This window comes from Vidua macroura, chromosome 2 (assembly GCF_024509145.1).
Source record: "Vidua macroura isolate BioBank_ID:100142 chromosome 2, ASM2450914v1, whole genome shotgun sequence".
In the NCBI taxonomy this organism is placed as follows: Eukaryota; Metazoa; Chordata; class Aves; order Passeriformes; family Viduidae; genus Vidua; species Vidua macroura.
The window spans coordinates 8,813,892-8,826,844 of NC_071572.1; the positions used below are offsets into that span (position 1 = coordinate 8,813,892).

General features: G+C 39.8%; 1 protein-coding gene across 1 annotated transcript in view; it reads right to left on the bottom strand.

The window, feature by feature from the left end:
• Nucleotides 1-3,721: 3,721 nt before the first annotated feature.
• The window catches only part of XK (X-linked Kx blood group antigen, Kell and VPS13A binding protein), a 280,007-nt gene continuing 270,775 nt past the window's right edge, over nucleotides 3,722-12,953 (bottom strand). The window contains exons 3-4 of the mRNA XM_053971846.1: nucleotides 12,586-12,848; nucleotides 3,722-7,645 (exon numbers count right to left, since the gene is read on the bottom strand). Coding sequence (XP_053827821.1) covers nucleotides 6,819-7,645; nucleotides 12,586-12,848 — 1,090 coding nt within the window. The 3' untranslated portion in view covers nucleotides 3,722-6,818. The remainder of the gene's footprint in view (nucleotides 7,646-12,585; nucleotides 12,849-12,953) is intronic.

Consider the following 12,953-nt stretch of genomic DNA (forward strand, 5'->3'; position numbering starts at 1 on the left):
TTAGTTCTCTATTACACTAGAACTTCTTTTGAATGAGTGATACACTTAAGACTATAAACGGTTTGTTGTTTTTAATTTTAAATCTCCCACTAGGAAAACTTCCCTTTCCCTGGTGATTTTTTTTTTTCTTTTCTTGCTTGAAGAGACAACTGCTCACTTGCTGTTGTGCCCTGGGAAGAACAGTGATGTATGGGTTATTAAGATAGCAGCTTAAACACATAAGCCCTTGACTGCTTTAGGACACTACAGGGCAAGTGATCTATAGTTGATGGCTAATGGATTCCTGCTTGCTGCCCTTGGGGGCTTCCGTTGCATTTTGGGCCAATGGTAAATTACAGTGAAGAGTCAGCTGTCACAGGCATTTGAGTTGTCTGATGAGTTAATGCTACAGCGCTCTGCAGCCCTCCCTGAATTCGCCAAACTGGCCAACTCCTCCTGGCACAACACCAACATCCTTGCTGAGGCCCAGATTTCATGGCTAGGCAGGAGTAATTTTTCACTTATTACATTCCTTGCCTGTTCCCACCTGATAACCTGTCTCCTGCAAAGTTTTCCCTTTTCCTTTCCTCTGAATCTGAGGAAGCTTGGCTCATTTCTGATTCACACAGCCAATAGCACAGGCAGTGTCTCAGGTTTCTCCAATCAATTGTCTTTTATCTTACTGTAAAAGAACAGAAAGGTTTTTTCAGCAAGCACATCACATCTTTTCAGCTGATGAAGAAAAGATCAAAGCAGGAACCATCCAGCTGTGGTTAAAAAAACTACCTGACATATTGCACGGTCCATTGTTTTTCTTCCCACGCATAAGGAAGGTGGAATTGTGTAAGCAAACTGCACATAATATGTCAGTGGTAACATTTCTGTTCTGACCATTAGCACTGAAATTGCCTATTTGTGCTCAGATGCAGAATCAGACTAATGTGTGTACTACAACACATATCATACATAAAATACACATATAATTACATATTTCTATATTTATATGTATTACATACATACAAATACATATAATTAAGACTGCTGGTATTAAAGTAATCAGACAAAAAAGAATAATGATTTTTTTAGCATGATGCTATGTCCTAGATCAGGACAACCTTCACAGTTTCTGCCTCACTGTGCCTGGACTCCTTTCTGGGATTTTCACTATGCCTCTCCAAGAGCATCAGTGGAGAAATCTAGGCTTACCCTCAATGCAACATGTTTGTGAGTTACTACACACATTTCCATAGGTTTGCAGTGACTCTTTTTTTTTCATAAAATTTTTCTCTTTCTCCTGTTTGGTATTTTTTCTTCTTGATGCTTAAAAAAATAAGGGCAGGGAAGACCACAATAAGCATGATGAAAAAAAGTTTAAACACCTAATTATTGTGCTTTTGTAGGGCTCTCTTACTTCCCTTGTAACTCCAAAGTTGAAGCTACTTCTTTTAGAAAATTCCATTTCCCCTCTATTTTTTTAAATGACACCTGGATGCTTTTGAGGTACTGCACTGCCCACCATTATTAAAATATTTAAAATGGCAATGAAGTATTGATGCATTCCATGAGTTCAGCCCTTTTTATTGGTAGGAATGCTTGTTTCCAAAAGAGCAGCCCTACTGAAAAATCTGCCTGAGCATTTCATTGTGCCTTGTTTCTCCATTTCTCCGTTTCTCCGTTTCTCCATTAAAATGACTCCCATGAAGCAGCAGAGAGTGAGGAGGAGTAGCCAGGACTCCCATTCTGAAGAATGTAACTGGTGCTGTGAGGGCCAGCAAAGGCAGAACTGAAGCAATCACAAGCACCTCTCTTCTGTTTGCTGTCAAGTCCAGCACACAACTTACCCCATTCACAAGAACTGCAAATCCATGCATAAACACACCAAAATGCAATGCTGCCACCTTGTCTGTAAGATGCTGCGCTATTGTTTTTGACATTTACTTCCCACTCTAGAAGGCAGATGTGAATTAATCTTCACCTTGACTACCTCCAGCATCGCTCTCTATCGAAATCTGCTCCTGATCATTTTCCAAAAAGTGTCTGTGGCTGATTAAAGCTCTGTACTGACAAGGCACATTAATCAGATGAAACAAGTAGCTGATGAGAGACATTTCAGAAGTTAAAATATGTAACATTTATCTGCTGTCATTTTGTGTGCTCTGTCAAAATAGGAATTTCAGCAATTATGAACATGAAGGCACATACCCTATTTAAGACAGGCTGTTTCTAGATCGTTAAATCAATCAGGTCTCACATTCAGGGCCAAAACATTACAACTTTGATGTTATTCCAGAAGGATCTCAGTAAGCAACATCCAACAAATTAGCATCCATCGTTTGCTTAGGTGTGTTTTTCCCATTAATGCTAGTCTGTGATTAGAAGCCTTTACATACAGATGCATTCACTTCTGAATTTCCCACCTGAAAGGCAAAATTTTCATACCTGAATACATTCACCATTTCCATAAAACTTTATTTCAGTGGCAAGAGGTTTTCCTTGTAACTGCATGTAATAAAAAAAAAAAAAAAAAAAAAAAAAAAAAAAAAAAAAAAAAAAAGTATAAAATTGTCCTTTTTTTTCCAGGATATGAAGTTGTTCATTCAGGGCAGAGATTCAGTAAGCTTTTATATTTGTAATTTTGAAACACTTACCTTTCCTTCTTAGTCTAATTTTGGGGTGACCCCAAGACCTAACAGTTTTATGATACTTTTTTTTCTTGGCCAGTAGGAAATTACATGATCTTTAATACATCTTACTTTTCAAGTCTTCTCTCTCTGGTAAATCAAACTTACCATCTCTGCCATATTACTGTATGTTCATGTTTCTGTGATGATTCCCAATTGAGTTGAGGCGCTCACCACAACTTCATTTTAAAATACAAGATTATTATAGTGTTTGGCTTGCAAACATCTGAGTTCAAAGCCCTGTTCTCTTTGCTACATAAGACCTTCAAATAGGTAAAAAGTGATAGAAAAAGGTTCATTGTTTTAGGCTAGATATTATCAGCTATTATGGGAAAAAAATAAAGGAACTACTTGTAAATGAAAAAAAAAAAAATTCAAATTACAGTTTAACAGTCCCAAGTATCCACCAATTCTATGTCTTAGGGAGTGCAGCTCTTACTAGCACACAGTAGTGTCAATAACCACCATTTCTAAAATCTTTTCTCAATGCTCATGTAAGCGATGTACACACATTACAACTTGTTACAATGTATCTAATTACACCCATATTAAAAAAAGAGTGTGTCTATTTCATCTATTTAAATTTAGAAACACTTACATGTGTTGCAAAGTTTTTGTGTATTTCTGTCCCTCCACAAAAGTCCTCAGCACTGATTTTGCTAGATACTCCCAGGGTTAGATATGGTAAATCCAGATGAATGTAAAACAAGTGTGCAGAGAAGAAGTTAAAATATTCTTTATAAGGTAACAATTTCCTTCCAGTTCTCAATGCAAACCAGTAAATATTCTCACACTGACAATGAATAAGCTATACCTATCTTGTTCCATACAACACTGGCCTCTTAAACTGCTCCCCTCTTACAAAATGTTCTTCTAAACAGCAATGGAAGTGTGGGGGTAAAGAGCTCCTAAATCAATCACAAATTAATTCTTTTGTCAGATCTTCTGTTTGCAGCATTTCTGTTGCTGTGTGGTGACAGATGACAATGTGCTCTGTTACCTTTACTTCAGATTTCTTGAAAATAGCACACTAAGAACTGACACCAACACAACTTGAGGGATAGTTTCAACATTTTAATTGGTGCTGTTTTACAAGTATAAAAGAAAACCCATGTGTCAGATCTTGTATATTCTTATACACACAAATAACCCTTGCTGAGCCATCCTTTGTGTGACTCAGGACTACTCAAAAGAGTAGAGTTTTCAGCAGTAGCCCTAAACCCTTCCATGGAACCTACCGGCCCCTCTAACATTCACAGAGGAGAGTAAAAGCACAGCGAACTTGCAGCAAGAGATCACTCATCCACACACAGACAGACCCTGTACTCATACTGTCTTCTCCATGCAGCTACTGGGTGCACTGAAATCACCGCCCTCCAGACTGTCATTATCTGGAGAAAAAAATGCCTCTCCCAGCTTTACAGCACACTGCAGAAAAATCAGCTGCTCCCTTCAAACCCTGGTCTACAGTATCGTTGTGTCTACAACTCCCTCCTGCACCTTTCCACCAGCAGTGGCAGCACAGGTGGATAAACCACCCCATGCCTTGGTGACACCAGGCACTGCACAGGCAACAGCCCCTCGTGCTGGTCGAGTGTTTGAACTGTATTTGGTTATTCTGCACAACTAAGGCAAAACCACAGGACAGTAACAGAACCCATATAAACTAGCGGTTTTTTTTTTCCTCTCATAACAGTGATTTAAATATTCAGCTCCCTATGCATGCACTTCAGGAGACTGGTATAAAAATAAGATGTAATATGACACACACTCTAAATATGAATATACAGTAGTCTGTGAGGTTTAATGGTACTCACTGTGCATTCATCCTGGGCTCCTGGCTCTGTAACTATCCTACTTTTGCCTTCACTGCAGCACCAACGTTTCGCTGTAGCACCAACCTGGCTGAGGTTTGTGAAGCTTTCACCGTTTCCAAATGGCACAATCACAACTGCACCACCACTTACAGTGTCCAAACTCTGCTTTAAGTTCTCTCTCTAGATACGAACTATTCCTACATATGAAGTTACTTTTTAAGTTTTCCCCCAAAGACTAACATTTCTGACCTGGGTACGTCTGTAGATAGGCAGCCACTGTAATTCCCTGATTATTGATGAGTGTCCAGCTATAAAGACAGATACTCAGTTTTGGCTAAGAACATCAGAAAATTTGGGCCTGTGGGCTGAACTCCACAGGGTTGGAAGAAAAGGTTACGTTCTCCCTTGCTCCTTTAACTCACTACTGAAAAACAAAAGGCAGTAGTCTTTTACAACTAGAAAAGCACAGAGAAATCCTATCCTGTACTTTTACATACAGAGGTACAGAGAAACACAGCCGCGTCTTCAAGGAGTCACTTCACTAATCTATTCTCCTCTCCTCAGAGAAATTAGAATGGAGGTGTTTAGTGTCTTCCCCAGATATGAGGTACATTCCAATGGCAAAATCAGGCCAAAAATCCCATTACCACCCACCAATAATTTAATGACATCTACATACACATATCATACATAGACACATATTAAGCAAAATGAAAATGTAACTCCATAATAAAACTGAAATAGGAAGACATTCATTTACACTGCAGTAAAGAAAAAATAAAAGCAGGTTATGTCTTTGCAGCACTGCAGGTGACACATTTCATTATAAATGATGCCAGACCTGAGTTTGAGACACTTCTAAAACAATTATGATGATGTCATCCCTATTAAGAGCTTCACATCCTGTATGATGACAGAATGGAGGCTAAGCTTCAAGCACTGGGAGATGCTTTGGTCATCAATCATTTGCTTCCATGAGCAGCCATTATGTGTAACACTCAAAAGAAATGTTAGGAAGGTGCTAAGCAAACAAAGTGCAAAAGCTTTCACTTAATTTGTGAAAATACAAATGAGTCTGTGAATTTTCACTAAATTCTTGTGTGTTCATCTGCTAAAGCTTTCTCAGAAACTTGCAAAATACAGGAACATTTTTATTTGTGGTGATGTATTGCTCAGAACAAAAAGTCAATGACTTCCATTTTCTCTTTCAGACTTCAGTATCAGGTTTGTGATACTTCTGAGGTAAAGAAGTCAGCGGGTTTTGAATTAATGATATTAAACTAATCATAACAAATCACAGCTCAAAAAGAAGGAATCAGTGTCTTCTATCCCAGTACAAAAAGTCAATAAGCTGCCTACATGGTGCACTACCAAACCCCTGATGATCAGGGTAGTGCTCATCTCTCTAACTTCAGCCATCTAAAAGTCAGATGGATAGTCAGAACTAATTGTGAAGGCATCTGGTTAACACTGAGTAACAGGTCTCCAGAGAGTGATTCATATCACCTACATTTTGAGATGGGGTGAGTCACTCCCCGGAGATGCGCACTGGAGAGCACCTACATGACTGGTACACACTGTCTGCCCAGCCTCTAGATATTTATATGAAGTGAACACCACCTGACACCAGAACATCACAAAGTATTAAAGAAATGATAATGAAAGAAAAATGAGTTATTCCAGAACATCACAATTAATGTGTTAAATTTAATTCCCTTGCTAACAAGCAGTAAACATGAAGGGTGAAACAGTGCAAAGCCAATAACCCCTCTGTCCATCCACAGTAACAGTCACATTTCTGTGTCGGTGCTGGCTAATTGGCTGTTTCATGGCAGCCCAGACTACAGTGCATTCTGCAAGTCCAATTCTTCTACCACTGAGAGAAGTATTATCTTATTACACTGATTAGAGTGTAAAATAGTCTGCAATTTGATCAAAGCAGACTACAGCTACAATCTATACACAGTCCAGGTCTAAGCTCTGCTTCTGTGGGTGGCATGCCATGGGACATCCTGTCTGAAATAAAATTCATTGCCTTCCATCCTCAGAGTTCCTGAGTAAGGTGAGCATCAGGACAGTTTCTGAATGATGTCTCTGATAATGACATAAAATAAGCATGTGACAATAAACCTATGTGCAAAAATGCTCTGAAATAGAAATCTACAAACAACAATTGCTCTCCGTACACAAACACAAATACTCATACAGGCATGTCAGTCATCATGCAGTGCTACATCTGCAAGAAAGAAATCCTGCCCACAAGACACAATGTCTAAGGTACACAATGTTCCCAGCAGGTGATCTGCCACCTTCCAAAGGCACCTACTTGCTTTCAGTTGGACTAGGCATTGGAAGAAACACTTTGATGAATACCCCTGTTTTGAGAATCTATTGTCTTGCTACTGCCCCGTGCTTCATCAGTATTTTCAGGAGATTTCATCGCCACCTTGCTTGTCAGTAGAGTGGATTTGTGATGCTGGCAAATAAAATAGAGGATCTTGAAACAGGACAGCAAAGCTTCAGTAATGCTGGAGGAGAAAAGTTTTTTGCACGGGTGACAGAACTGGTAGAACACCAACATGAAGAAGATGCCCATGCAGTAACCTATCAGGAGCTGCAGGAACAACATTGGGGCACAGACATAGATGTAGAAGTCTGTTCTGTAAATGTACCACATCAGCAGGAGGAAGGCATTCTCCATCAGCCGCACGATGTAGTACACGGTCATGCGGTACCAGTTCTGGGATTTGCTGATCAAGTCAGGGTCACTGAGCTCCACCTGCGCTGCCGACCAGCAGAACATGTTAATGCCAGCGTACAGGAACGTGAGAAGGCACAGGACGATGGTAGTGCCCACTCTGCTCAATTCCTTCTCTATGTTCTCAGGAAATGGCGACTTGCTAAGCCAGAAGAGAATCCATGGGTAGAGGAAGAAACCTAAGAAATTCAGCAGCACGACGACGAAAACCCAGATTCGAAGGACTGAACCGAAAAGCACCAAGACCGTGACCCGTGTGGCGATCTCAAAGCTCCTCCACATGAATATGCAGAGGTAGGCAGCAGGCTTCACACGGATATTGTAATCATCATACTTTATCTTAATGGCCAGGATGTTGCAGCGTAAGGCGCCGTAAACGATCGACAGGAGAGAAAGCACCATAAAAATACCTACAAAGAGAAAAGACAAATCAGGACCTTCGGCTCAGCAGCAGACACTGCATTAGGGAGTGCAGGTGCGGTCATTGTCACTGCACTCCTGGGGATTCCCAGCAGGGTGTAATGCCACGGGAGCCATTCCCAGTCCATGCTTGTGTGAAGGAAATGAACTCTACCCCAGCCAAACCTAGCACATGATACTAATCCTACCTCCTTTTTTGGTCCCTGTTTGATACTTATTCAGGAAGCTGGTAAGAAAAAGAAGGCACTTAGCAGTCGTAAGTGTCTGTCCCTCCTCCCCCTGCCCACCGGCTGTCCTTGGTAATTTCACAGCTCAGACATTACAGTATCCAACTTGCTCCCATATCCTACAGCACTCCTCAAGGCACAAGGGTGCTACTCCCTTTCCATACAAATGAAAAACTGCAAAGTAGAAGCTGAAACTGTGAAGTAACTTGGACATGGAGATAACTTGGTGCTTGTGAAGTTCTGCATTGAAGCAATAAAAAAGGTATGTGATACAGCTCAAAATTGAAATCTGAAGGAATTTAAACCCAGCACAGTCCATATTGTCTCTGACTGTGTAGAGAGATATTTACTCACCTGCCTGTACTGTGTTTTCCTATACATCAATTTTCTTTATACACCCATCTGTATCATGCATTCAAAAAAACACTCCTATTAAAAATGTCTTTAAATTCAGATCAATTTTCATTAACTCCCACTTACCCAGAATCCCTGAAAGGAAGGTTTCACATTTAAATTCTGTAGAAAGTGAAGGCAGAGACCAGATGTTACCTGGTACTGCAAGAGGGTGTCCTGTCTTGCCATATTAAGTAGGTACAAATGTACATGAATACTGGACACAGAGAATAAACAAAGTGCTAACTGCCCACAGGTTTTTTAGTATTTGCATACACAATTATAAAAAAAATTATTCACAATTTTTATCAACATGCTGAATAGCTGATATTGCATCAGATAAAATAATCAGAGTTCTGAATTTTTAATTATGTCAATTACATTTGCAATGCTTAGCAACCAGTGTTTTCTGCAGCCTTCAATTAGTTTGTGTGCCAATATCCTACAAATAAAAATTTGTATCCTACAAATAAACTGGATTCCCTGTTTTGCTATAACTATATGGCCAAAATTGTCAGGGTTTGGGCTTTTTTTTCTAATTATAAGTCATTAATTTCTAAGCAATCCTTTGGAAAAAACAAGTGTATTTTAAGACCTCTAATAACTTTCTAAGAGAATTTTCTCTTTCATTTCAGCTAATCTCTTTTCCATTATGACCCACAAACACCTCTGAATTACTTTGGAAAATAGTTAAGTCTTTATATCTAATTTTTCAAGGCACTCAGTAAGGTGAAAAGCATTTATCATTTTATATGGTAATTTTGTACATGCCAGATTGGTGGTGCATATATTCTCTGAAAATGTTTATGTTGAAATTGTTAGTAGGTAGTCAGTAGTTTTTACATCTTTCTTACAGCACTGAATAATGTCTCTGATAAAGACTTAAAATAACCATGTGACAGTAAACCTATATGTAAAAGACACATAGAGCTGAGCATTTTTAATTGTTATGTCTTGGAAAAACATCATCTGAAAGCAAAAGAGCGGGTGAGTTCAGTCAAGAATATTGCTTGATGTCTTACGGCTTTTTACAAAATCTTTCCTGTAGTTTTGAGCTGCGAAAGAACATAAATTCCAGCAGCTAATGAAGCAAAAGAATGTTCTCAGAGTTAAAGGAACATAAAGATGTACCCACTGGGGACTGAGTGCTTCTGTGCTGGAACTCTGCTTGCCTTCTGCTTTGGCAAGCTGAAACATTGACCTTATTCCCCGTTTTCACTTTAGGGAATCCATTTTAATCTCAAACCTATCTTATAAACTCAAGCCTTCAAAAGAGGCATTTCTCCATTGATAGAAAATAAGTCATGCTGACTCTACTCCTTTCCTAAAAGCTCATCATTGTCACCAAACCTTCAGTTCAAACTTAATTTTTAACTCTGTGAGAAAGATGGTTTGAAGCAACCACAAAGGGAAATACCAGACGGTGACACTGTTGCTTTTACTCATCCTGAGCAGACAAAGAAATGTAAATTTAAAAGGCAAAATATCTTCCCCTGGAACATTTCCAAATGCTCTAACAGTCCTTATAAAGGTGGCATTTCTCTTCTTCCTTCCTCTTCCCAAAAGGCTGTCTTTTTCTTACAAATCAGAGGTGGACACTCACAAAGTCATCCGGGGAGGCACTAATTTACTTTGTTGTGTTTTGCTATAATATCTGAAATCCTTCCACAACCTGGTACTTCCCACTTCAGAAACTGCTAAGACAGCTAATTGTGCTCTAGATGAGCTACCTCACAAGTACCAATGCAATCTATTATAGATACTATAGTTATATGTATGCAAAATAGAACTAGGACTCAGATTAGTCTAATACATGTGTGTTTCCAATGTTGTATTACCTCCAATATTTTTACACTTTTCATGATAAACAGTTGCTCATAACTAACTTCAAGAGTTGGTCCTGCTTTTGCAGCTTTCTGGTTCTCTTGATTTTACATTCTTGGCAGACTTTGAAATGACAGTTTTGAAGAATGCCAGTCACTGGCAAGATCCCCATAATCCAGAAGAAAACATCCAGAGAAATTAATGAATACCATGAAATACACAAGAAATTTGCAGCATGGCTCTGGCTGACAAAGGGCTAGGCAAGGATGCATGCTCTTTTCAGAAGTGTTCAAACCAACACTGGAAGCAATAAGGAGTTTCCAACAGATTTGAAAGGGACAAGCCATGCCCCCAGCATGATGGCAAACAGCTTCAGGTTCTCAGGTGATACCGACCTCATTACCTCTGAACAAGCAGAATTTACACAGAATGACAGGGTATGTAGGAATCCAGAAAAATAACAGACTGATGAGGAGACAAGACAAAACACATGGAAATCAAAATATAAGACAGTGATGATTATAACAGATGCAAATGGAAGAGAGCCTGAAATTTGGCAGACCAGTGTCAAAGAACAGGGAAGCTGCAGACATTTGAGTAAGAACTGGACTGGCTGGATAAAGAGACTGCAGAAGGTTTCAGTATATCAGCAGCTAAGATACACAAAACAAGAATATGGTTAGGACTCTTGTTTTGCTGATGAATGAGCTCTAACAGACATTGACCTCCCCATTCCTAACATTTTTTTTTTCTTTGCATTTCTGTATTTTAGAATTACATCTGTATGGAGATGCTCCTGGGAAGCATGAAATAACTGCTGCATTGGCAAGTGGGTTCACCAAACTCTCTGGTGAGCCAGCTTATCTCTGGTCATTTCACCCAAGGAATATCACTTATCAGTTTGTGATTACAACTTATCTCAGCAGAGATAAGCTAGAAGCAATAGAGCATTACAAAATTATTATTAAATATGCAATTCTGTCCTCATCTAGAACACAGGACTTCTCTTTGGAAATCATAACCAGTAATAAAGACAATAAAAAGGTGATCTTTCTCAAGTAAATACCATCTACAGCAAAGTGACTGGAGATTTTGCTATTTGCACCATTCAGCAAAGGATTCAATCATGTTGTCCCCATCCCATATCACAAACGCCACGATTATTTGAAAGATCTACCTTAGTTATGAAGAGTAATTATGAAGGAGTAATGTCTAACTCAGGGACTGGAAGGAGTAATGTCTTCCAAGAATCTACTGCTATGATATTCTGGTTTTGGCTGGAGTAGAGTTATTTTTTTTTTTTTCTAGTAGCTGATACAGTGCTGAGTTTGGATTCAGTATGAGAATAATGTTGATAACACACTGTTTTAGTTTTTGCTCAGCAGTGCTTTAAGTCAAGGACTTTTCAGTTTCCCATGCTCTGACAGTGAAGAAGTACACAAGAAGCTGTGAGGCAGCACAGCCAGAACAGATGATCCAAACTATCCAGAGGGATATTCCATACCATTGGTATCATGCTCAGTGTATGAACTGGGGAAGAGTTGTCTGGGAGGAGCCGATTGGTGCTGGGGGATGGTTTGTGCATCACTTGTCTTTCCTGGGCATTCTTCTCCCTTTCTCTCCCTCCGCCCCTCTCTATCCCCTTCATTGCTAATTATTATTATTATTATTATTGTCTTTATTTCAATTATTAACTTGTCACCTTAGCCTCAGCTTTCCTAGCTGTGAAGCTGGTAAAGATCCTCTCTCACGGCCTGAGAGATAAAACAAGAGCTATTTACTGTTTCAGTGGAAATGCAGGTGCCAAAGTCCTTTCTTACACTGAGAAACTGTTTGTCCCATGACCAGCTGGAGATGGTTCTCCAATTTGCAGTGAGCCAGAAAATCAAGGAATGGAAGCAAGATGCAGAGCTCCACAGTAAGAGAGATGTGTCCTGGTAAGTCCATGTTGTGCTTGGTGAAGGCTTAACAGCTTGGGTCCAGAGATAAGATGACCACAGTTGCATAGCAGCTGATTCCTGCCTTTTGATTCCAGAATCAGAGTCTGGCACAAGTAAAGATACTTAATGTTCTCAGTTCATATTTAAAACTGCATTCCTGAAAGTACGTCTTCCCTGAGGCAGCATGACAAAACATGCTCTGCAGTGTACCTCAAGGAATTTTCCAGAAAGTTTTGCTCAAAAAACAAAATGGAATAGAGGTAATTTTAAAAATTCTTCATGTAGACAGCTCGATCCCTCCAGTTGCCTCCCTCTCATACCATAATAGTCACTTTATCAAATCAGTGTTTTTACAGCAACCCAAGTGTGCTACAGAAGGTGCCACAGTCTAAAACATGACAATATAAACTTGAAAGCAACATCACCATCAAAAGCTATCAGGGAGATGAAACCCATTGCAGAATGCTTGGTTCTTGTGCAGGGCAGCTATAACTGACTGCCCTCCCACCCAAACACCAAAAAGGCCATAGCAACAGCTCCACCTACTTCTGGCAGCCGTGACCTCCTGCTGCAGGACACAGATGTAGAGCTGGAGCGTGAGCTGGGGCGCTGAGCCGAGGAACGCTTGGATCACAGAGGCCCTGCTGAACGCAGACCTGTGTGTGCACAGCTTGCCTTCAGCCTGTCCCACTTCCTTCTCTATTTCTTCTGAGTACCCATCCTTGGGCATCTGCCTCTTCTTTGTGATGCTGACATAGGGATCTTCAACTCTGCCAGCACGGAAGTAAATATAAAAGGCTTCCACACACCTACAAGCAAACAAGTAGATAGAGTAACAGGGAAAAGTGAAAGAATGAAAGGTCTCCCCACTTCCTGGTATTCTAAGCAGTAGTAAGTCCTAAGCCATTCATAAA